This window comes from Salvia splendens, chromosome 21, assembly GCF_004379255.2.
Source record: "Salvia splendens isolate huo1 chromosome 21, SspV2, whole genome shotgun sequence".
Lineage (NCBI taxonomy): Eukaryota > Viridiplantae > Streptophyta > Magnoliopsida > Lamiales > Lamiaceae > Salvia > Salvia splendens.
In genome coordinates this window covers 3322129-3346103 of record NC_056052.1, presented here as the reverse complement: position 1 = coordinate 3346103, position 23975 = coordinate 3322129, and the positions used below count along the sequence as shown (strand labels likewise).

General features: G+C 33.9%; 2 protein-coding genes across 2 annotated transcripts; one reads left to right on the top strand and one right to left on the bottom strand.

The window, feature by feature from the left end:
* The first annotated feature begins 4617 nt into the window (after positions 1 to 4617).
* On the top strand, positions 4618 to 6109 carry LOC121783912 (peroxidase 72-like). Its single transcript, XM_042182098.1, has 4 exons — positions 4618 to 4869; positions 4954 to 5145; positions 5287 to 5452; positions 5526 to 6109. Exons 1-4 carry the CDS (start codon positions 4642 to 4644, stop codon positions 5921 to 5923), a joined length of 984 nt encoding a protein of 327 aa, XP_042038032.1. The 5' UTR covers positions 4618 to 4641; the 3' UTR covers positions 5924 to 6109.
* A 493-nt stretch (positions 6110 to 6602) lies between these two features.
* On the bottom strand, positions 6603 to 8599 carry LOC121783955 (epoxide hydrolase A-like). Its single transcript, XM_042182140.1, has 4 exons — positions 8146 to 8599; positions 7465 to 7647; positions 7046 to 7287; positions 6603 to 6970 (listed from the first exon to the last, which is right to left on the bottom strand). The coding sequence occupies exons 1-4, from the start codon at positions 8434 to 8436 to the stop codon at positions 6727 to 6729; spliced, it is 960 nt and encodes a 319-aa protein (XP_042038074.1). The 5' UTR covers positions 8437 to 8599; the 3' UTR covers positions 6603 to 6726.
* Between the last annotated feature and the right edge of the window lie 15376 nt (positions 8600 to 23975).

The window sequence follows — 23975 nt, the reverse complement described above, 5'->3', positions numbered from 1 at the left end:
GTTGTTTAGTGTGTTAAGAGAACATGAAGTAGAAAGAGTAGTGTTTTAGTTTTTAAAAGAATATTGGTCTCTAAAATCATGAACTTTGATCAAATTTTGGTATTTTCCATGAACTTTAAAGTTGGTCTAAAATATTACAAACTTTACATTTTGTTTGTTATTTCCCGTGGCAGGTCAATCACCATATCCAACCAACTTCGGTGCATTTTTTTATCCAACTTGGCACTATTAAATCAACGTGATTTTCTACGTAGTTTTTTATCCAACTTGTCACGAACTTAAAAAGTAATCTTATTTGGGTCTGCCATGGGAAATAACAAACAAAATGTAAAGTTTGTGATTTTTTAGATCAACTTTAAAGTTCATAGGAAATACCAAAATTTGATCAAAGTTTATGGTTTTAGGGACCAATATTCTTTTTTAAAAATGTGTTATTTTGGAGTGACATGTAAAGTTTGTGATTTTTTAGATCAACTTTAAAGTTCATAGGAAATACCAAAATTTGATCAAAGTTTATGGTTTTAGGGACTAATATCCTTTTTTAAAAATGTGTTATTTTGGAGTGACATCACAGAAAGATGTAACTAAAAAAAGTGACTATTTTTTATGTATGAATATAGTAGTATTTATTGTAAATTAATGAAGAAATTATCAATCCAGATATGGTTTAATTAGTCTTAATTATGATTAATTAATACTCCTACTATTTAGATTCACTTCAGCTCGAGTCTACCACAAGGTAGGCCCAGCCCAGTCTAGTCCAAGCTTGCGAGATGCGACTAAGTCGCTGTGGTTTTAGAAAAATATTTAACTTTATTTTCATTTATATTTTTATTTGTATTTAATATTCAATATATAAACAAAAGTAACCCATTTGCGTTGAATTCATATAAAATAAATATTATCATTAGTATATACTATTAATCCTAGTTAAGGAAATAGGCTTACTAATATTTTAAAAATAAAAACAAGAAAACTACAAACTTTAACAATAAAAGTAAATATTTTCATATAGAATTAAAAATGTTTTATTATAGAAGATAAATATGATTACTATAAGTATAAATTAAAAACCATAAATAAATATACTCCTAATTTTCAGCCGAGCCTGAAATGGGCTTGGGTCAGGCATGTGTTTCAAGACAAGTCAAAACGAAGGTATTTAGAGTGGGTTGGTCCGATTAATACAACTAGAAGTCTATAACTAAGCAAACATTTAAATTTTGGCGAGATTAATCAAATAGTAGTACTAATTAAATTGCTCGTGGTATAACCTAGAAGTAAATAATTTAGATTTTGGCGAGATCAACCAAATTGTTGAAGATCTAAATTGTTTGATTATTGTTTTCAAGTTTATTGCACTTTATAGTTATATATTAAGTAAACCTAATCATGTAAGCATGAAAAATTATAATGGCGAAGTCAGGATTTTAACGCTGAAAACCCAAGAACGGGTTAATTTCTGGCTCTGTGTTACAACTACGTGTAAGCATGAAAGACAATAATGGTGAAGTCGGGATTTTGACGCTTGAAGTGAAACCTAAAAAGAAGTTGTTTGGCCCCGTCACAGTTTAACAACTACAACATCGACGATAAGGAATTGTGAGAGAGGTGAAGAAATATAGAAAAAATTAGAGGATGAATGGGTGAATGCAAAGTTACATTTTTGGACATAGCAACATCGACACCGAAAGAACCGACAACACCAAATAAGTTACAGTGGTGTCGTCGACAACAAGCTGTGAGAGGGATATAGTGAGAGAGCGGGCCTAGGATCTTAGGAATTCAAATCAATAAATGATAAATTTAATGTCTCATAAATTTCATTGCTTAAATTAAAAGGTTTGTTTCCCATTTAATCTAGGTTAATTTTCACCCAACTTTGGACTCGGATTCTAATATTAGAAGTGATTCCTTTGTGTTTCCAATAAAAACTTGAACATGTTATGCACTATATACATTACTAAGTAATTCCCTAAACTTTGATCGTGTAGCATGCATGCTAATCATTATTCAATGAGAGACACAAAATGCCAAAAATTAGGTGTGTTTGTTGATTGTTATAAGCTGTTAGGTCAATGAAACCTTGATTGTTAAACAGTCGACCACTTTTGAGTATGGATTGCTAACCTAATTATACAATTAACACACTAATTTCCAAAATTGAGTTATTAGGCACCTTAGGATTTCAGCCAAGCCATAAGTGGCTTGTTTGGATTCTTTGTCTGTTTCTCTCTGTTTTTATTTCAAACTTTTTTACCTAATGTAAATTAAATTTCATCCATACATACAAGATTTGAGATAACATTATGTTAAAAAGGAAATAAAGTGACAATTAGGCATGTATAAATCAGGCACGCTATACATTCTTGTTTCAAAGAAACAAAAATAAGTTAGATGGTTTCCTCCCTCTGTAACGGTTGAATCATCTCGTCTAGGCCTGTCAAAATGGATACTGGGTATTGGATACCCGATATCCAAACTCGAAAAAGTCGGGTAATTGGATATCCGAAACCCGATTTTTCGGGGTATCGGATCGGGATCGGGTAGTGAGAATTTTGGATGATAGGGTATCAAATCGGGTATATCCGAATTATCCGATTTATTTTTTTAAAATTAATAAATTATGTTTTTATTATAATTAAATTACATTTAATTTCTTAATTACATGTGGATGGATAAAAGATGTTAATATGTTAATTTCTTATTGTGGATGGATGAAAGATGTAATTTAATTTAATTTCTTATTGTGGATGGATGGAAGATGAAAAATGTAATTTAATTTCTTAATTACATGTGCATGAATGAAAGATGTTAATATGTAATTTATTTTTTTAATGTAATTTATTTTCTTGTTGTGGATGGATGAAAGATGTTAATATGTTACTATAACTTATGAATTTTGTATTTCTCAAAGTTTGTAGTTATTTTACTATTAAATTCGAACTATTATAAGAAATTTTTATGTCTAAAAGTTTGTAGTTATTTTCTCTTGAATACTACTTCAACTTTGTATTGAATTCATTCGAACTAAATAATTATTAAATAAATTGTAAAACATTGTAGTTAATTTTCAAAAAAAAAATCAAAATTACAATCGGGACTGGATACCCGAAATCAAATTCGAGTCGGGTATCGAGTATTGCATTTTGGGAATTTCGGGATCGGGTACCCGAAAATTTCGGATCGAAGTTAGAATATTGAAAAATACTCTTCTTACGATACCAATATGCTTGATATTGGATGATACAGGTTTAATGTATAATTAGCAAAATACAATAGAGATAGAAAGAAAATGAGACAAAGAGTTGACGTTGTCCATCGCTTGAGGCGGTTATAAAAAATTATCTCACCGTTTAAGTAATTATTACATTTAATACCTATTGCTTCTTTTTTTGGAATAAAATGTCATGCAAAAAAATTCTAATAATTGGAATATCGATGCGACCACCAAAATTACACTTCTATTACCCAAATTACACGTTGTATACCCCTAATTACACATGCCACGTCGATATTTTGATAGCTAGAAATTTATTGCAGGACGATTATTCCGATAGATGAAATGATGGGTACTACATGATCATTACTTGAACGATGGGATAATTTTAGAGAAATGTTCCAAAAGATGGGACAAAAATGACCGTTTTCTAAGGAAAATGGAATACAATTTACAGAGATACACATACCAAAATGAAAATGGACTAATTTTAATGGACATGTCAAAATAGAAAAACATGATTATTATTTATGGACGATGAAAGTGCTAAAATGTGTATGAAAATTCACGAAAAAATGTAAGTTTTCACCTGTTTAAAAGGAATAATTAAATTTTCCATTATGATATTCGATCGACTTTTGGATTTTCTTGATATGTAGCAATCGATGTAATTATGTAAATACACAGGTTACTCCATACTTCGATTGAGGATCCGACTTGTTAGTTGGTAGGGAATATGTATGAAGGAGACTATTTTTGTACACGGTTTCCTCTTTATGAAAGTTGTTTTCTTGATTTTTATTTTGTTTTTTATCTAGTGTGAATTTTTTTTATCTAATGTATTTAACTTCTGTTGAGAGTTACGATCTCCAAATTCAATTTGTTTAAATTCATAAACCTTCATTGCATGACTTTTTTTTGCCATCTTCAATTCTTAAACAAGATTGTAATGTTTCACATAAATACAGTGTGAACACTTTACTCTAAAGAACTGTCATCTTTACAAAAAAAATGCTAGAGAAGTAGAATGAAAAATTTTTTGCTATGAATAGTGATACAACTTATAGAAGAATTTGCAATCACTCAAAAAAAAGTAATCCTCGTGTCCAAAAATTAAGAATAAATTAACCATCTGAATTCCAAGATAAAAGTATTGTAACATTTGTAAGTTTTGAAACCGTATGATTTTTTCTACGTTAAGCAAGCCGTAAATACGCTATTCCAATATGTAATTCCTAATACCAATTCTGGTAAAAATAAAATAAAACAATTCTTACCACAATCAACATCAAAGAAAAAAAATTAGAAAAACACTCAAAATTAATCCCACCAACTTCCCTCTCAAATCTCTATAAATACTTGGATCACACAAACTCTTTCAACACCAAATCTCTCAACTTCACAGTAGCAACAAACAAACAATGGCTTCCAAATCCATCAACTTGATCATCTCCATCGTCGTGCTCGCCTTCGCAACTCTTTGCTTCTCCCAGAGTAGCAACGGAGGCTCTCTCTCGCCACAGTTCTACGCCCGGTCATGCCCACAAGCCCATAAAATTGTACACTCCGTTGTCTCCAGAGCCGTTGCACGAGAGCCTCGTATGGCTGCCTCACTACTCAGGCTTCATTTCCACGACTGCTTCGTCCAGGTTCTGTATATAGTAGTTTCAGTTCTCTCTTTACAACCGTTCTATTTCTTTCGCCAGTATTGACCAATGTGAAATGAGATGCAGGGATGTGATGCATCTCTGCTTTTGGACTCTGGCAATGGCATAGTCAGTGAAAAGGGCGCTGTCCCGAACAACAACTCTGCTCGGGGGTTTGATGTCCTCGATCAGGTCAAGTCGGCCCTCGAGAAAGCTTGCCCTCAGACAGTTTCTTGCGCTGACATCATAGCTCTTGCTGCCAGAGAATCCACTGTTCTTGTAATAACAAAAAACATTATGCCTTTTTTTTCTGTTTCGGCCTAAATATACTGTTTGGTCCGTTAAGGTGAAAATAAGGTTATTAGACTACTATAGTGATTTCAGTTCTCTTTTTACATCGATATTTGTTTCTGTGAACAGGCTGGTGGGCCTAGCTGGGATGTTCAGTTGGGGAGAAGGGATTCAAGAAGTGCAAATTTCAGCGGCGCCAACAACAACATTCCTGCTCCGAACAACACATTCCAGACCATCCTCTCCACGTATACACGAGTCGGCCTAGACATAGTTGATCTCGTGGCACTGTCCGGTACTAACATAAGTAAATAAGGTGTGTATCCCGTGTGATGCACGATAATAGTTATGGTTTTCGTCGTTTTCAGGTAGCCACACCATAGGGAACTCGAGGTGCACGAGCTTCAGGCAGAGGCTGTACGGGCAGCCCGATTTCACCATGGACCAAAACTACGCAGCCAGGCTACGCACAGGATGCCCCCGGTCAGGTGGAGATCAGAATCTGTTCGTGATGGACTTCATCACCCCAGCAAAATTCGACAACAACTACTTCAAGAACATACTCAGCTCCGAGGCCATGTTGAATTCGGATGAAGTCCTGGCGACGCGTAATAAAATGTCGTTGGGGCTGGTGAGGAAGTTTGCTGCCAGCAACGAGGCTTTCTTTCAGCAGTACGCTAAGTCTATCGTGAAGATGGGGAGTATATCTCCACTCACAGGCTCGAGGGGGGAGATTCGGAGGAACTGCAGAGCTGTCAATACTTAAAATATCCGAGTTTGGCTATCCGGTTATTAACAAATAAGAAGATATGTTTTTTGTTGTGTTTGATGTGCTGTTGAGGGAAGCTTGATTGTTCTGTATAACATCTGTGGACCTCTTACTCGAATAATATATAGACTACTTTCTCTATGAGAGAAGCATAGATGTATGGTTTTAATCTTCGTATTCACTACGCAGTAGTGCATACAAAGATTGATTTGGGGCGGGGAAGATAATACTACTAAAGAAGACCATGAACCAAGCTCTGACTTGCTAGAGCTTTAACTCGAACCTCGACATCAACAGCCATCTTTGTGTACTTGTCAGCATCAGCCTTGTTAGCTTCCATTTCCTTCTGTATCAGAGCAATGTGCCTCTGATTCAGTTGTATCTCCTTTTCCATTCTTTCATAAGCCTTGATGTATTTCGTTGCCGCATAAATTCACGTGCCGCCCAAGGAAAGGGTCATCTTCCTTGGGACGGGACGGAGGGAGTACATTATTTCAGTCTAATCAGTAGCTAAAAATCAGTCTGACTGACTATATCATGAACAGATAATTCCGTCGATTTTCTAATTAGTTCGGTTATTAACACATTGCATTTACCAAGTCGATACCCGAATATGCAACAAGGAACACAAAACCAAACGTAATTCACGTTCTTTTATCGAAATTTTGGACGATATATAGAAAAACATGTTGCATCTTTTTAGGAGCAATACGTTTTCGGAATACTCCCTCAGTCCGTTAATAAATGTCTCATTTTTCACCAGCTCGGTTTTTCAAAGTTGACATTGTATTATTTTCAAGTCAAGAGAGTTTGAGAATGAAGGACAAGATTTCTTGGGAGACTTGGTCAGCCCTCTCCAAATGGATAAAATGATGAGCATCAAGAACCACAATCTCATGATCTGGAACCAAGCTTTTGAAGACACAGCTCTCAATGTATTCCTTTGTACCACCGCTTCTGTATCCCATATCCTTCGTTCCCACAATCAACTTCGCCGGAACTCCAATCTTCGCCCCTTGCCACGCCGCCATCAGCTCCCAGTTTCTGTCATCACATTAATTAACCAAAAATATATTATATAGTAGATATGTATGTTACAATAATTATGTAGTGACTCACAAGTTTAGGGCTCGGTAGTAATTGAAACCGCCAGTGAAGCCCGACTCCTCGAATTTTTCGGCTAGCACGTTAATCTCTTCCTCCGTGATCCACGCTGGCAGCACCGAAGGCGTTTCTAGGTAGTCGATGATCTCGGTTCCGGGTGGCGCCACAACCATTTCGGCCTTGTTTATGAGCAGCAACTTCTTCATCACTGTCGCGCAGTCGTACCTTGCTAACGCCCTCTCTGCTCTTCCTGCTTCCTAAGTTCACCATCGTTGTTTTGTACACGAATGAGATAATTAAAAAATTGAGACTTCGTGATTTGATGTTATGTTTTCAAACTTATTTTGACCATAAAAAATTGAGACTTCGTGATTTGATGTTATGTTTTCAAACTTATTTTGACCATAAGTTGACCAAACTTCGTGATTAATTACCTGAAACTGGCAAACGTAAAACCCATCCCCGTACTTTTGCTTCATTGATTCGAGGGGTTTAGCTCTAGCGAACCGCGGAGTAAAGGGAACGGAAAGAGCTACGGTTCCTTTGACTCGGTCGGCGCGTAGCAAGCTCATATGCCAGGCAGCGGCAGCTCCCCAATCCGTCCCCACCACATATGCCTTTTTCACATACCCAATTCCATTAATAATAGCCCAAAAAGGAACCGCAAAATGCGAGAAAAACAATGAATTTTGGGCAAATTCTATTTCCGTAATTTAGAAATTGGCTTAAAAACATGAAATTGTACAGTGAATGCAATTGAAAAGCCGCCAAAATATTTAACACACTTATGCGTCACATCAATAATTATCACTATTGGAAATTACAGGGGTGGATCCCCTGCGGTGCACAGTGTGCACACTCACAAAACAATTTTTAATAATAAAAAAAATATATTTTTTTATTATCCCCTATGTGCACAGCACAGCAGGGGATCCAAATCCAAATTACATGACATATATGCAACACATCAATAGTTTTCACGTGTTCCATATATGAATGACGAAATTTGAGTTTATTCCTTCATTAGAACCATATATAAAGTTGCAGGACGAACCAAAATTTGACTAAAAAACATAGAAAAAAAGAAACTCAAGCAAGAGAGAAAGATGTATAACCTGGTGGACAGAGAAGTGATCAAGCAAGGCAACTAGATCGCCGACGATGTGGAACCAAGTGTAAGAAGAAGGGGAGAGGGGGGAGTCGGTATCGCCAAAACCTCGCAAATCGGGAGCAACGGCGTGGTAGCCATGGGCGGCGAGGAAGTCAATCTGACGGTGCCAAGAGAACCACGTCTCTGGAAAGCCATGGAGCAGCAGCACCAACGGACCTGATCCTTTCTCAGCTACGTGCATCCATATGCCGTTGGCTTTCACTCTTTGGTGATTCACATCACTTCCCATCATCATTCATTCATTGCATATAAATTATGAAACAAACTTGTGTCTTTTTATGTAAACAGAATCCGCAACTACTTCAACTTGTATAGATTTAGGATATTGACAAAATTGGATCTAATGTTAAATGAGAAATTGGACAAGTGTCAATTTTTTAAACATATCCTGATGTCCTTATTTTGATATTATAATGCCTGAATTTGTAAATACTTACAACCGAATTCAGGCATAAATGATGCTCTGCGAACTCTTTTGACCACAAATTTACATTTAAAAATTTACAACCTATAGCACATTTGCTGATTTTCTAATAACAAGGGAGAAAGACTATTTGCTGATTTTCTAATTAAGGGGAGAAACACTATTATAGTACATTGAGGAGCTTTCAACTGGGAAATTTATGAGATGAAGCAGGGGACTGGTGATGGTTCCATGATAATTGACTTGATTTGATTTTGAGTGTAAATGAGGATGAAAGGGAAGAATTTGTGCAAATTGAAACAAATACTTGAAAGAAAGAGAGACTCAACAGTGAATACTCGTGAAACATACTCCCTTCGTCCGCTATTAAATGTCTCATTTTTACTTTTTTATCTGTCCGCAATAAAGACACATTTCACTTTTACTATATTTGGTAGATGGACCTCTCATTCCACTCACATTTTACTATAAAACTAATATATAAAAGTATGACTCACATTTCACTAACTTTTTCTTTCCAATTTTCTTTGCAACGTCAAACAATTTCTTAAAATTCATGTCGGTCAAATATGAGACATTTATTCATGGACGGAGGGAGTACGTATATTGTAAAATATCTGTACATTAGAGCAATAGCCACGGTACGCCCTTGTGCACGCTATTGCTGCCCCCGAGCTGAGCATGCCGCTTTATTCTCTATGCGCGTGCAACCTACACGTTGGCCTTGGTCGATTACATGTCGTTTGCAACACACGAGCTAGTCGTGTGAATGGCGTAAAAATATAGCCGGTTTCAATTATTTTCTTTACAAGCTTGACAATCAAATTGAAAATTTTAAATTTCGTTTATTTTCCTTCTTTACTGTTGAATCCTACAACTATGTAGTGTTTGGTGTGAAAATCATGAACTTTTTCCTAAAATTGGTATTTCACACAAACTTTAAAAATTGTGAAAAATACCATAAACTTTGGATGATGCGTCAATTTTAAAAGAAGTTAATTTTTGGCCAATTTTAATTCACCATAAACATTTTGTATACGTAGTAATTATTTAACATCGGTTAATTTTTCAGCCAAATTGTAAACGGTGGGTGACGGCGTTAATAATTGGGTTTGGAGGAATCATGTGTTGGTGGGCCCATGAAGACCGAGGAATACGATGAAGTGCAATTCATGTGCAGCCAATCACGCCTTTTCTCATTTTCCTGCGCTTTGCTACAGTACTCCCTCCGTCCCATGTTACTTGCACTTATTTCCTTTCTAGACGTCCCAAGTTATTTGCACTCTTTTCATTTTTAGTAAAAATTATCATCTACAGCCACAATTGTTGACTTTGCTATACACTCATTCCTTAATCTCCGTGCCGAAAAGCAAACGTGCGAGTAGCACGGGACGGAGGGAGTATAAATCTTCAACACCATTATTGTTTTTAATCAATATATAATCTCATTAAATGACCAATTTTTCAAGTAGGAAAACTAGTCAAATTATTCTTTGGCTATTCAGATAGAAAAAAAAATTGTGGGAGCTCGCTTCATTAAATTATGAGTTAATTTTTTAAATCTGAAATAGAAGTCATTAGAAAATGCCAAACAAAAGTGTGATTAATTTTGATAGTTGGAGTGCCATCGGTCATCCACATCATCACCATTAATACATGCAGGAGCGGATATAGAAAATTGTTATAGTATGAAGCTTTATATTCTAAATTTTATATGAAACTATATTTTCTTAGTCTGAGTATTATTCTGATAAGGGTTTTTACACATGAATTAACATAATACTAATATAAACATATTGTTATACAACTAGAAAATTAAAAATAATTAGTTTGGGAAATGTGTGTCCGCCCGTAAACACTACAAAAAAATCTCTATTTACTAGCGGAAAATTTTGTTGCTAATTCTCATAATTCCGCTAGCAAAATTGGTTAGCAGCGAATTAGCAACAAATCTACGCTGCTTCTAAATTCCTTGCTGCTAAAATTTAGCAACTACCTAAATTGTGCTACTAATTGTTGGCATCAAAAGGGGATCGAAAAATTTAGCAATAAACTTAGTATGTTGTAAATTGTTAGCAACGCACCAAATCCACTTCTAAACTATTGGCATAAAAAAGGGATCGAAAAAGCTAGCAACAAACTTAGTCCGTTACAAATTGTTAGCAACGAATTAGCAATGCACCAAATCCACTCCTAAGTTGTTGATATCAAAAAGGGATCGAAATATTTAGCAGCAAACTTAGTCTGTTACAAATTGTTAGCAATGAATTAGCAATACACCAAATCCGCTCCTAAATTGATGGCATCAAAAAGGGATCGAAAATATTAGCAACAACCTTAGTCCGTTACAAACTGTTAGCAACGAATTAGCAATGCTCCAAGTCCGCTCCTAAATTATTGGCATAAAAAAGGGATCGAAAAAAGTAGGAACAAACTTAGTCCGTTACAAATTGTTAGCAACGAATTAGCAACACACTAATCCACCCTAAAATTGTTCGTGCTAAATACAATGCAAAAAATTTAGTAACATACTAAGTTTGCTACTATTTATTAGTAACGAATTAGCAGCAAGCCCAATTCGCCTCTAATTTGATAATTTTTTAAAAAAATCACCAATTGGTATTTCGTTACTAAGTTCAAGTTACACATTATTGTTTCAATTATTCCTTTGCTTATCCAATTAAAACAAACAACTTACAACAAACCAACAATTATCAAATAATGAACATCAATTTGTAGACAACAATAATAATTGATAAACTAATAATGTATTTAAAACCCAAAAAACTAATAATGTATTTTTCCAAAAAAAACACGAAGTCTGATACGTTTATGAGTTTAAATTATAATAGATTGTAAATTAAAAAGCAGATAACAATCTCCTAATTATGTAGAATCATCACGACCAGACCGGGCAGTAGAGTGACTCGAGTGCTGGGACTGCTGGGTCATGTATTGATCCATCCTTTCTTTGATCAACTTCACTTCTTTTTCTAGTTTCATTCGCATCTCGTGCTCTGCATTAAATTTCTGTCCCATCTCAGATTGCCACTGACGGTCTACTTGTTGGCTTGTCCCTGCTGTAGTGTATGCAGACAAACTATCAACGAGGTTTGGTCCAAAGTCTCCCGTTCCAACCATCCTTCTCTTCTTTTCGAGCCGACCTCGCTTAACCTCATTAATAAAGATTTCATTCGTATTGGCATCTTCACCTAGGGTGGCAACAATTTCTTTCACTCTTGCCTAGTTAATGTGAATGATAATACATGTTATACGCATAATAAGTGAATTATATAATATAAATACATAATTATAATATAACTTACATCTAATCTGCAGTCTTCTTATAGGTGAATTCTCCATTTTGTTGTGGTGTACCATGAATGTTTCGTATGCACAGTCACTGATAGGAGTACATTTTTCCGCCGCCTATTTATCAAAATAAAATAATACTAGCATTACTACAAATAATAAATGTACTATATGAATTTATATATATGTAAATAATACTTACCAACTTTTGAGATTTCGCTGCGACTTATGATGAGCCTCCATAATTTCGATTGTATCCAGTGCTAGGTCCATCTGGCTCAGTATATCTAGCCTTCCTCGACTCAACACATGTACCCATGTTAGACACATACCCGTCTGGAAACCTAAGACCCTTGACCCATTCACACAAGACTTTCTTGTCACGATTGTCAAGGGTTTATGAAGCTTTTGGAAACTTTCCAGTTGCCCCATTACGTTTTAATTCAGGTCTTGCACAATATTGATTCAGCTCTTCTCTCGACTTTGATGTATCCTTAGTCTTCCCTTGGACATTAAGCACAGTATAAAATACATTATCAAACACATTTTTTTCAACATGCATTACATCCAAATTAAGTCGAATCAACAACTCCTTCCAATAAGGGAGATCCCAGAAGATGCTTCTTTTCTTCCATCCAGATCTAGCACGGTTTGATACAATCTTATTCTTGTCATTGTAGTCATCCATCACTCTTACTAGACCCAATGTATCTATCTCATTTAAGATTTCTACTCCAGACTTTGGTTCCGGTGGTCCAACTAAGATCATCTTGTTTTTACGAAAAGCTTTTTTATTCTTTCGAAATGGATGATTCGTAGGTAAGAATTTTCGATGATTGTCAAACCATGATTGTTTGCCGCTTTTCTCTAACGTAAATGCATCATTGTTTTTCCATGCAATAAGGACAAGCTAATCTTCTAGCGGGACTCCATCCAGACAACATAGAATATGCTGAAAAATCGCTTATGGTCCACATCAACATCGCTCTCATTTGAAAATTTTGCTTCAAGGAAATGTCATAGGTAGGCACACCCACTTCCCATAGTCGTTTCAGTTCATCTATTAATGGTTGCAGAAAAACATCCAACTTATCTTTAGGATTACGTGGCCCAGGAACTAAAACAGTGAGGAACATGAAATGTTCCTTCATACATAGCCAAGGAGGAAGATTGTAAGGCGTTAAAATAACTGGCCAGGAAGAGTATTGCTTCCCTGATTGGCCAAACGGTTGAAAACCATCCGTTGAAAGACCTAGTCGCACATTACGACAATCTAACGCGAATTCAGGAAAAATACTCTTGATGTGTTTCCATGCTGGAGAGTCTGCGGGATGTCTCATAACTCCATCATCAGTTGATGGAAGCACGCTAACACATTTCTTCTGTTGTAGCTTTTGATGCATACAGTCTCTACAATCGAGAAGTTAGACGAAAATAATACATCTTTGACATTGCCACCTACTTCTTTTTCCCCGTTGTAGAATCGATATATTGCTCTTTATAGCGTGATTCCCCACAATATCTACATAGTTGTAACTCACTATCATGATGCCAAAATATCATACAATTATTTGGGGAGCAGTCAATCTTTTCTACAGGTAATCCTATGCCACGCAATTATTTTTTCGTGCTATAAAAGCTATTTGGCAATAAATCATCATCGTTTGGAAACCCCTCTTTGATTAGTTCTGTTACCCGATCATAACACCGCTCTGGCCAATGATACTCTGCTTTCAAACTCATTAGTCGAACCACGTATGACAACTGTGAATGCTTCTTACAACCGGGCCACAACTCGTTATCGGCAGCAGTTAACATATCATAAAGTTGCTGTGCATCAAGATTAGGTGGCTCTTCTGTGTTATCATTGTTAAAATGAGGACCTGCAGCCTCTAAAACCATTGCATGGTATGCACCAGGTGCTTCATTATTCATTTCCATGTAAGAATTCCTATTTGACTGGCTTGATTTTTCGCCTTGGAACCTCCACACGTGGTAATTCTTTACAAAACCAGACTTATAAACGTGAAGTCGAACTTCGTTTGTTGGTTTATACAACTTATTATCACACTTCCTACACGGACACTTAATTCTGTCTTTGTCCATATATGCTGGTTTACTACTCGAATGTGTTGTACCTGAAAAATCTTTAAAATTAAAATTAATGAAAACAATCATCAAAAGGATCCAAGCACCAATATAAGTTGAGCAAATATAATAGAGTACTATGTTTCTTCAATACTTACCTAGTTAGTAGTTCCTAACTTCCTATCAAAAGCAGATTCTAAAAGCATGCTGATGTACAGTATCTACTTTAACTTGCTCTTCTTTCTCTTTTATTAGAAATCTACTAAGTATAAGAATGACAGCCAAACAAATTCAGTTCTTTGAAGCTTGGAACAAGGAGTATGGTATGTGTGAAGTGTATTTACTAAATTGAAATTCAGGGATAGATTTAAAATTTGGAGTTTGCAGAGATGGAATAGAAACATAACATATCAGTCAGAATTATCAGAATTTTGAAAACAAAAAAAACTGTTCATTTCTACATCAATTCTCAACACATACACACAAATAGATAGATACATAGATAGCTGCATATACGATAACTAATTAACTATTATCCATCAATTCAACACAAAAACAAGAGAAGGAAGTGATAAGATGGAATGAGCCCTATAAAACAAATAAAAGGAAATATTGCGTGAGTATTACTAAATTAAATAACAGGAAATAAATATTGCGTAGAGTATTACTAAATTACTATTATAAGTAGATTACACTAATCACTTCTCCTCTTAACAATAATTTATTAATTCAATATTTTAGTTTATTTTGTTATTAGTTTGTTATAGTTTATTTTTAATAATTCGATGACTTTAAGGATATAGTTTGAATGATTGTTATTTATTTTGTGATTTAAATATTGCGGAATATGCTATACTATATAATAATGGTGTCGTTTGGTTGCCATGACAATCCATCTATGATTAAGTTGTCAACCGAATAACCCCAATGTATCAACTTTGATTTACTTTAATGTAGATCATTAATCTGGATCAAGATTTTTACAATTAGAATAAAAAAAATTATAGTATAAATAAAAAAATTGAAATTTACAATTTACACAAATATTAGTAAATTAAGGTCACTACCAATTAAGATAATATATACATGTACATAATTACCTTACTAGTTTTATTCAAAAAGCTCAATAATGAGAAAGAAATAGAATACATAACTCATAATTAACTAATAGTAATAGATTTCAAAATATAAATTTCACTATCGACTTGTATTGTGACTATTATAATAAATTTCATTAGCAATGTCATGTGACTATTATAAATTATTGGTTTCTCTTGGAGAGTAGATTTTAGAAAATCATACTATTGAATTAAATGAGAGAGAATAAAAGTGGGAGGGATAAAGACAGAATAAAATAATTAAGAAACAAAAATATTGTTTTATTGTGAAATAGGAAAATCAATCATTATTGAGACAAACATAAAAGGGAAAATCAATCACTTGTATACCGATGAGGGAGTATGATAGAAAATTTCTACTTATTATAAATATTTAGTAATTTATACTAAATTAACGCACATAATAATAATAATAATAATAATAATAATAATATAAGTTGGAGTTATTATTAATTACTATCTCCGTATTTAAAATTAGAAATCTGTGAAACGGCACGGATTAATGCACAATTGGAAAAATAGAAACTTTTGAAAGGGCACAGATTTTAATGCACAATTGATAAAGTAAGACAAGAAGAGAAAAATTGGTAAAGTAAGAGAGAGCAAAAGAAAAAGTAACGGAATTAATGTTAGTGGATTGTGGGGTTCACTTTATTGTAGTGGTATAAGTGGTAAATAAATTGATGTATAGAGGCTTAAAGATTCCCTGAAATAGAAAGTTAGAAAGTTTATATTTTTAAGAGACGGACTAAAACAGAAATAATTGCTATTTTAAAATACGAAAGTAATATTTTGCAACTTTTTGTTAAATATTTATTACCAGTGCATTTTTTGTTGTTAACTAGTCACTGACCATTTACTGTTGCTAATTTGTTGGTAATTTAATACCAACGACATTTGTCTATTACTACTTACTAATGAAAATTGTTCTGCTGTAATTCCGTTGGTAATTTATTACCAACGACATTTGTCTGTTGCTACATTCTAGTGAATATCAATCCGCTGCAATATTGTTGGTAATTTATTACCAGTGTCATTTGTCTGCTGTTACTTACTAGTGAAAATTGTTCTGTTGTAATTACGTTGGTAATTTATTACCAATGACATTCGTCTGTTGCTACTTACTAGTGAATATCATTCTGCTGCAATATTGTTGGTAATTTATTACCAGTGACGTTTATTTGTTGCTACTTACTAGTGAAAATTAGACCGTTGTAATTCCGTTGGTAATATATTACCAACGACATTTGTCTGTTGCTACTTACTAGTGAATATCAATCCGTTGCAATATTGTTGGTAATTTATTGCCAACGACATTTGTTTGTTGCTACTTAGCAGTGCAAACTAGCCCGTTGTAATTCTGTTGGTAATTTATTACCAACAACATTTGTATGTTGCTACTTACTAGTGAATATTAATCCGCTGCAATATTGTTGGTAATTTATTGCCAACGAAATCTGTTTGTTGCTACTTAGCAGTGCAAATGAGTCCGTTGTAATTCCGTTGGTAAATGTTTACCAACAAAATTTGTCTGTAATTTATTACTAGCAACATTTGTTCGTTGCTACTTACTAGTGATTATCAATCTATTGCTATATACGCTGCTAATTATGACCCGTGATTGAGGAACCAAAATCCACCATAAATTTGCTACTAATTTCGCTAGTACAATTACTAGCGGATATTCCGCCCCCAATCTGCTACTATCAGCAACATACTATATCTGCTACTAATTTTCACCGGTAAATTGACAGTTTTTTGTAGTGAAATACATGTTTGTATCACCTTAGCTTCGTATTTGCGGGAAAACTTCTTTGTGGGATAATTATAAAAAAATGAAACTTTATGATTTGTTATGAGACGAACCAGAAATGACCCAAACAGCCAAACTACATGGATAATGTACTATATTTTCACATAATCACATGCAGTTCAAAGGAAGAAAGAATTATATGCCATTTTAAACTGCAGACAGTTTATGTTACAAATCATAATAGCATTTGGTGTAATTTGGGCCTAACTCTTAGAAGGACATCAGTATCATTGTAGTCTATTGGGTTACCAAAAAAGAAAAAAGCAAAAGCACTGTATAGATTTTGGCACTTATTCATATTATTCTCCATTTTGTTGACATAATGAATGATCTAGAACCAAGAATCATAAATTAGGGAATTTAAGGGTCACCAAAAAAAGAATTAATTAAGTAATAGAAATGGAGAAAAAATTCCCTAGTCTAGGTATACCACATGGCAATGTGATGTGGTATGCCCCACCAATATTATTTTGCCAAATGGGAATATATAGCATACATGGCCAAATGCTTATAATGGTATAATATGATGTTTTAAGGAAACTTTTACAATTCTCATATGAGTATATATAAGCATATATACACACACTGTATATACGCAAGCTCCATCTTTTTTACTTTTAGTCAAGTAAATATGTTTTTGGCTATTTTTATAATTAATAGATTATTTCTTTATATATATATTTTAGTCTTCTCTTGGTTATTTTATAGTATTTGTTTTTTATTGTTAAGTAATTATAATATACTACATAATTATGTCTACTAAAGTTTTATCTTCTTAATTTTAGTATACACATTAAAAGAAAATGCATATCATTAGGGATAGTTTCCTTAATAAATGAAAATGCATTTTTCTTTCCAAATTGTTTATGCTTCTAGCTGGAAGTAGATGCCATGTGTATTTCCATTTGGCAACATAATATTGGTGGGGCATACCACGTCATTTATTGCCATGTGGTATACCTAGACTAGGGAATTTTTTGTCATAGAAATGGGTGGAGAAATTAAATGCGTGTTAATTAGCAAATCCTATGGCATGCCATACATTTATATCATTTATACCACTAACTACTAAATGGATACTTCACTTATTGTCATTTAGACACAATTCATCATCATAATACATTAATACACACCCATGAATGTCTAATTTTTCTAAAACTCATGCTAACTACTATAATTTGTTACGCATAGATACATAAACAGTTAAACAGAAGTGATGTTTGTTTGATGGCATGTCTACATAACGTGCAATGAGAATAATCCAAAAACAGACAAAAACATGAATGATGAATAATTCTAACCGTTGTGTAACTGACACTACTCATTGGCATGCATCTTGTAATAAAGAAGTTAGTTACTGTTCTGTTTTTGATAGACCACATCATTACCCTTTTTTTGTACGTACTAATACTCCCTCCGTCCCGAGCTATTCGCTCATTTCTTTTTCGGCACGGAGATTAAGGAATGAGTGTATAGGAAAGTAAAAAATGACGGCTATAGGTGAAAATTTTTACTAAAAATGGAAAGAGTGCAAGTAAATTGGGACGCCCAAAAAGGAAATACGTGCAAGTAGTGCGGGACGGAGGGAGTACTTATTTCAATCACAGTACATAGACAATTAGTACTAGTCATTAACATCTTAAGAATTTATTGTAAAAAATGTTTTTGTCTAGAATGTCTAGGGACCAAATTATGAAACCACTGAACATTACATAAATTACTCTCTATCTCTCATAATTTCATAAAGCAATGACGACTATGATGGGGTTCTTGATCATATGCAAACACTATTTTGGATTTTGGTTGATTCCTTTAATTACGGTCGCCACGTTTTTGTGTGGCATTGATGTAACTTAGTGTAACTGTCGATGGGTAAATCCTACGTCATTCTTAAAAATAGAATCGATAACCTTGTTGAAAAATCACCTGAGATATACTAAAATATTTTAAATTCAGTAAATTTTATACAATCAAAAATTGATTTATTTTAGAAAAAATCGGTTTATTTAAGCATTTAATTAAAACATATAGGCGCATATATAGTACATGGAACGTGCATAATATTATGGTCATATATTAATGATTTGTGATGCAGTTCAAACGTAGAAATCGGGCTACAACCTTCGGTGTTAGAATGACTTGAAATTCGCACGGTGCATACGAATCGCGATTTGGAATCAAACTCATGCGACATGTCGCAATGATGGACGATAGATTTTGGTCATCTGACATCGTTTGACATTTTACTATTTTTTTCGGACTTAGTTTTAATTTTCTATTTTGCGTTTTATTTCCTTTTGAATTTCTAGGGTTTCTAGACGCTTATAAATAGCGTTGTGTTTGTTTTTGGACACAGTTGATTTTGATAATATTAATTTCGTTTTCTCATAAACTAGGGTTTATTTGATTACTTCTCCGTTCAATCTGTTTTCTCCATACGTTTTGCATCAAATTTGTGTATAAATTTTTTACATTTTTTGAACCATAAAAATGTAATTAATGCTATTTTAATTCAAATTTGAAAAGTAATAGAGAGACAATTCAAATATGAAAATTAAAAATAAAAAATGAGGCTGAAGACTAATCAAGTCTTTTTAACTTGTCCACTAACCACATTATTATTTTAACATATAATTAATATATCAAATTACTAATATAATCTTATTATGGTTGTACAAAATTTGGTTGTTTATCATCACTCTTTTAAATTAATCTTTTCTTACGTTAATAGTGTTATGATCGTAGACACTGCAACATTAGTTTGATATTGTCCGCTTTGGGTCAAGACCGCACGGATTTATTTTTGGGTCATCAAACCGAGATCACATCGGGAAAGCAGACGACACGAACATCGGCCATTCCAGCCCTAGCCTTTGGGTCATCTAGGGCCCAAATCTAACCTGAGTCTTTCAGGGCCCGACCCTACCACTTGTTAGGATTTCAGGGCCCGACCCAAAGCCACCTAGGCTCTAATACCACTTATTAGGATCGACAACTGCAATAATATCAACATTAGTTTGATATTGTCCGCTTTGGGTCAAGCTCGCACGGATTTGTTTTTGGGTCACTCTTAAAAGGCATCAAACTAATTGAGGTTTGACTGAAATTATATACACCTTCCAACTTCCCTCACTCATTCTATATGGGATATGTTTGTACTCAACAAATCCAAATTAAGCTAATACCCCATCCGTGTTTAGGCGATTTGCTTTGTGCATGAAATTTATGGAAATTGTTGTTAGTGGATTAAATAAAGATAAAAATAAAAAAATGAACGAATAAAATGAAATACGCTCAACTAATCTGGGAAGGAGAAAATGCTTTTTTTTAAGGCAACAGTTATTATAAGTAACAGTTCTATAAAAAAAATAACAGTTCTATAAAAACATAAAATACCCATTTCTCTTTTTTTTTCAAAAAAATGGTTAGGTACTTTGATTTATCCATGAAATCATTACAAATCAATACTATTATACTAATCCATTTTTTGAGGATTAGAGAGTCGCAAATTGGATTAGCCGTTCAAAAGAAACTTACCGTTTTAATTTGTCAACAAATGAGCATGTGTAACAACAATTGATCATTTGTAAGGATTTTTTGTAAATAAAAAAAATTCTAAGAATTTGTCTGAAAAGTATACTAATATGACGGTTGCATTAGGTTTAGTCTAGTCAAATTGAGTATTTCCTACATTTTGGTAACAAAACAAGTATTTTCCCATGCACAAAGTATACTAGTAATAAAGTAGGTATTTTTTTTATCTGATAGTAGGAAAATTATAAGCTTCACTAGTTTCCCAACTTCTATATGATGCTCGAGAAAACTTGAGGAACATGTAAAATTCAAGAGCAATATAATTTCTGTGAATTCGGTAACATTGTTGAGAATTGAATTTATTTCAGAAGTTTCCCTACTGACTTTAAATATTGTATGTATGTAGCCCCAAATTTATTTCGGTGGGTTAGATATCATAATAAATACAGTGGTATTTAATGCGCATAACAACTAGCTACTCCATACTCCAGTAGGAAGTAACACATTCTTATGTTTGATTTTGTTCTTGATAAAAGTTTTTTAAATTTTTGAATATTGATAAAATCTCCAATTGGGGCAGCCCCACTGTTTTTATTTCCCTTCGATTTTTTGTCCCTTTACATAGGAATAACAATTTGTGGGCATCATGTTGATGTAAGTACATCGTCATAACATAAGATCAATCAAAGACATAAGTCATATACATGACCTACTTAATTAAGACGAATTGAACCCAATAAGGTTTATAAAAGCATAGACATGACACAAAGAACGAAAGTTACATGAACTCATCCTAATTGATACGACACGGCATGATGAGTTCAAATTTAAATAGTAATAAAATGTTGATAAAAATAAAAGTAGTACTAGTATCTTGTTGCTTTTTTTAATTGAGTAAACTGGTATCTGATCTTTCACTTTTGCAAAAAAATGGTACATGATCTTTCACTTTCGGCTTAGTGAAATTCAGTTGGATTTCCCGCGTTCGCCATCGATGCGCGATTTATGGGTTTCGACACCCAGAAGTTCCGATTACTATGTTTTGATTCTTTTTGTTCCATTTCAAATTTCGATAGTGACTTTGAGCATAAACGTTGATCTCTGAGTTTTGACTCTTGTTGTTTGTGAATTGGAGATCAGTTTCAGAAATCAATTCATGGGATCCTATCTTATTTGTTTATCAAATCTACCAAACAACGTTACTAAATTCTTATCTCAAAGTCTGTCTTATTTTAATATTTTGCACTATCATCTCTATCAAACATGCTCTTAGTTTTGCACAAATTGTTTCTTATTCTTGTAATTAAGGAAACCGTATCCTTTGTTAAAAAACCTAAATTGTCAAACGTATTAACGTGGTACAACTTGCACTTTGGTAGCTTTAATAAATAAACTTAATTAATTAGTTGCATCATAATTTTCCCAAAATTAATTTGATAAATAGTCAATGGGTGGGTAAAAAAAGGATTCGACCCATTTTAGTCGTACCCACAAACTCTATAATTTCCGTGGATGGCGCCATTGAAAGCTTAGAAAGTGTAATCGAATATGGGAAAAGCATTCCCACCAACAAAGAAATTAAAGTGGAGCATAAACTAGTATCCAAAGTTTATTAATTAACTAATTAATTAATATGAACCTTAGTTAGGATTCTTTAATTGGTTGACTATGTCACTCTCTCACTCATCATCACTCCCACACCTATTTTAGTTCACTAAATCACCATTAGTTGAAATCTAATCATTAACTATAAAGTGGATTCCCACCTAAAGTCACTGCCTTCCTTTGCCTTTTATCAATCTTGGCGTTTTTTGATTGGTCTGGCTATTCAAAAAGCATTGTTTAATTTTTAACTAGTGCGGAGTATTATTTTTTTAAATTTTTAATTACTATTACGCAAGCCAAAAATCAAATAGAAAGAATTTGGTAACATACCAATAGCTTATTTAAGTATATAAAAAAAAATGTAAGCATGACGATGCAATAGAGAAACACATGCCACCTATGTTCCATTGTATACATAAGCACGTTGGCCGGGCAAAGAATCCACCGTGGTCAATGTTGTCGTGACCACTAAGAACTCAAAGTGGAGGCCCACGAAGTAGTGATCTAGCAAAGAACCAGCCGTAACCAACGAGGATGTTGGGCCTTTAAAGGTGGGTCAAGTGTTACGGACTCAATGCTCCACATCGGTTGTAAGAACAACTGCACGAGATCTCTCTCCTAACAGACTAGTCTTTTGAAATAAGATCTTCTATTATATTTGGTCCATATCAGATGACAACTAACATATTTGATTGTTGTGGTATTTCAATTGTTTTTTAAGAAAATTAAAATTTAATTATATATTTTATTTTTAAAATGCTAAAATCAGATTTAAGCAACAAAATTACTAAGGCGTGAATTGTGGTTTCATCTCAAAAGTTTCAAGCTCCAATAAAGAATTAGTAATCCATGAAACCCGTGTAAGATTCCAAAAGTATTGGTTGAGCTAATCTGAATTTGTTCACATGTTTGTAACTTTTACAAAAGATTAAATCTCTCAATCAAGAATATCACAAAATGCAAACCAAAACTGATAAAAAAACATAATTTCACAAAAGGGTATCTCTTAAAAATATGTAATATGTTGTATAAAGAGGTGTTTGATGGAGAAGGGAACCCGTGAAGATTAATGGAGAACAAGAAAGTGACACAAATTCTGATTTCTGACACCAAATTATCTTGATATTAAGCATCCACAGTGGTGCGGATGTCCCGGCGGACATCCCCGCGGACATCCCAAAAACACCTCCTGCCACATCATAAGAGCATCTCCAATAACCGGCGTCACCACCGCGACGCCAATTTTTCGCCGACGCCCGTTTGACGCCGAACCATTGGAACCGGCGTCGGTGAAATCGGCGTCAAAATCGGCGTCGCCATGCCGATTCCCGCGCTGACGCCGATCCTCACGGGCGCCATTGTAGGTCTCGGATCGGCGTCAAACCGGCGTCAAATTTTTAATTTTTTTTAATTCGAATTTTAAAAATTCGAATTTAAAAAAAAATTTAAAAAATACTATTTATTTATGAAAATTGTTTTTAATATTTAAAAACAATTTTTACAAATAAATTTATACAAGAAATTCGTAATAGCCCATATATATTTAATGGGCTTGCGAATTATGAAACCATTCTAGGTTGTGTCTCTTTTATAGAGACATCCTTGAATGTTTTATGTTCCACATTCGATGTGGGACAAAAACCACTCTAGGTAGTCTCTCTTTTATAGAGACATCCTTGAATGTTTTATGTTTCACATTCGATGTGGGACAAAAATCATTCTAGGTTGTCTCTCTTTTATAGAGACATCCTTGAATGTTTTATGTTCCACATTCGATGTGGGACAAAAACCACTCTAGGTAGTCTCTCTTTTATAGAGACATCCTTGAATGTTTTATGTTTCACATTCGATGTGGGACAAAAATCATTCTAGGTTGTCTC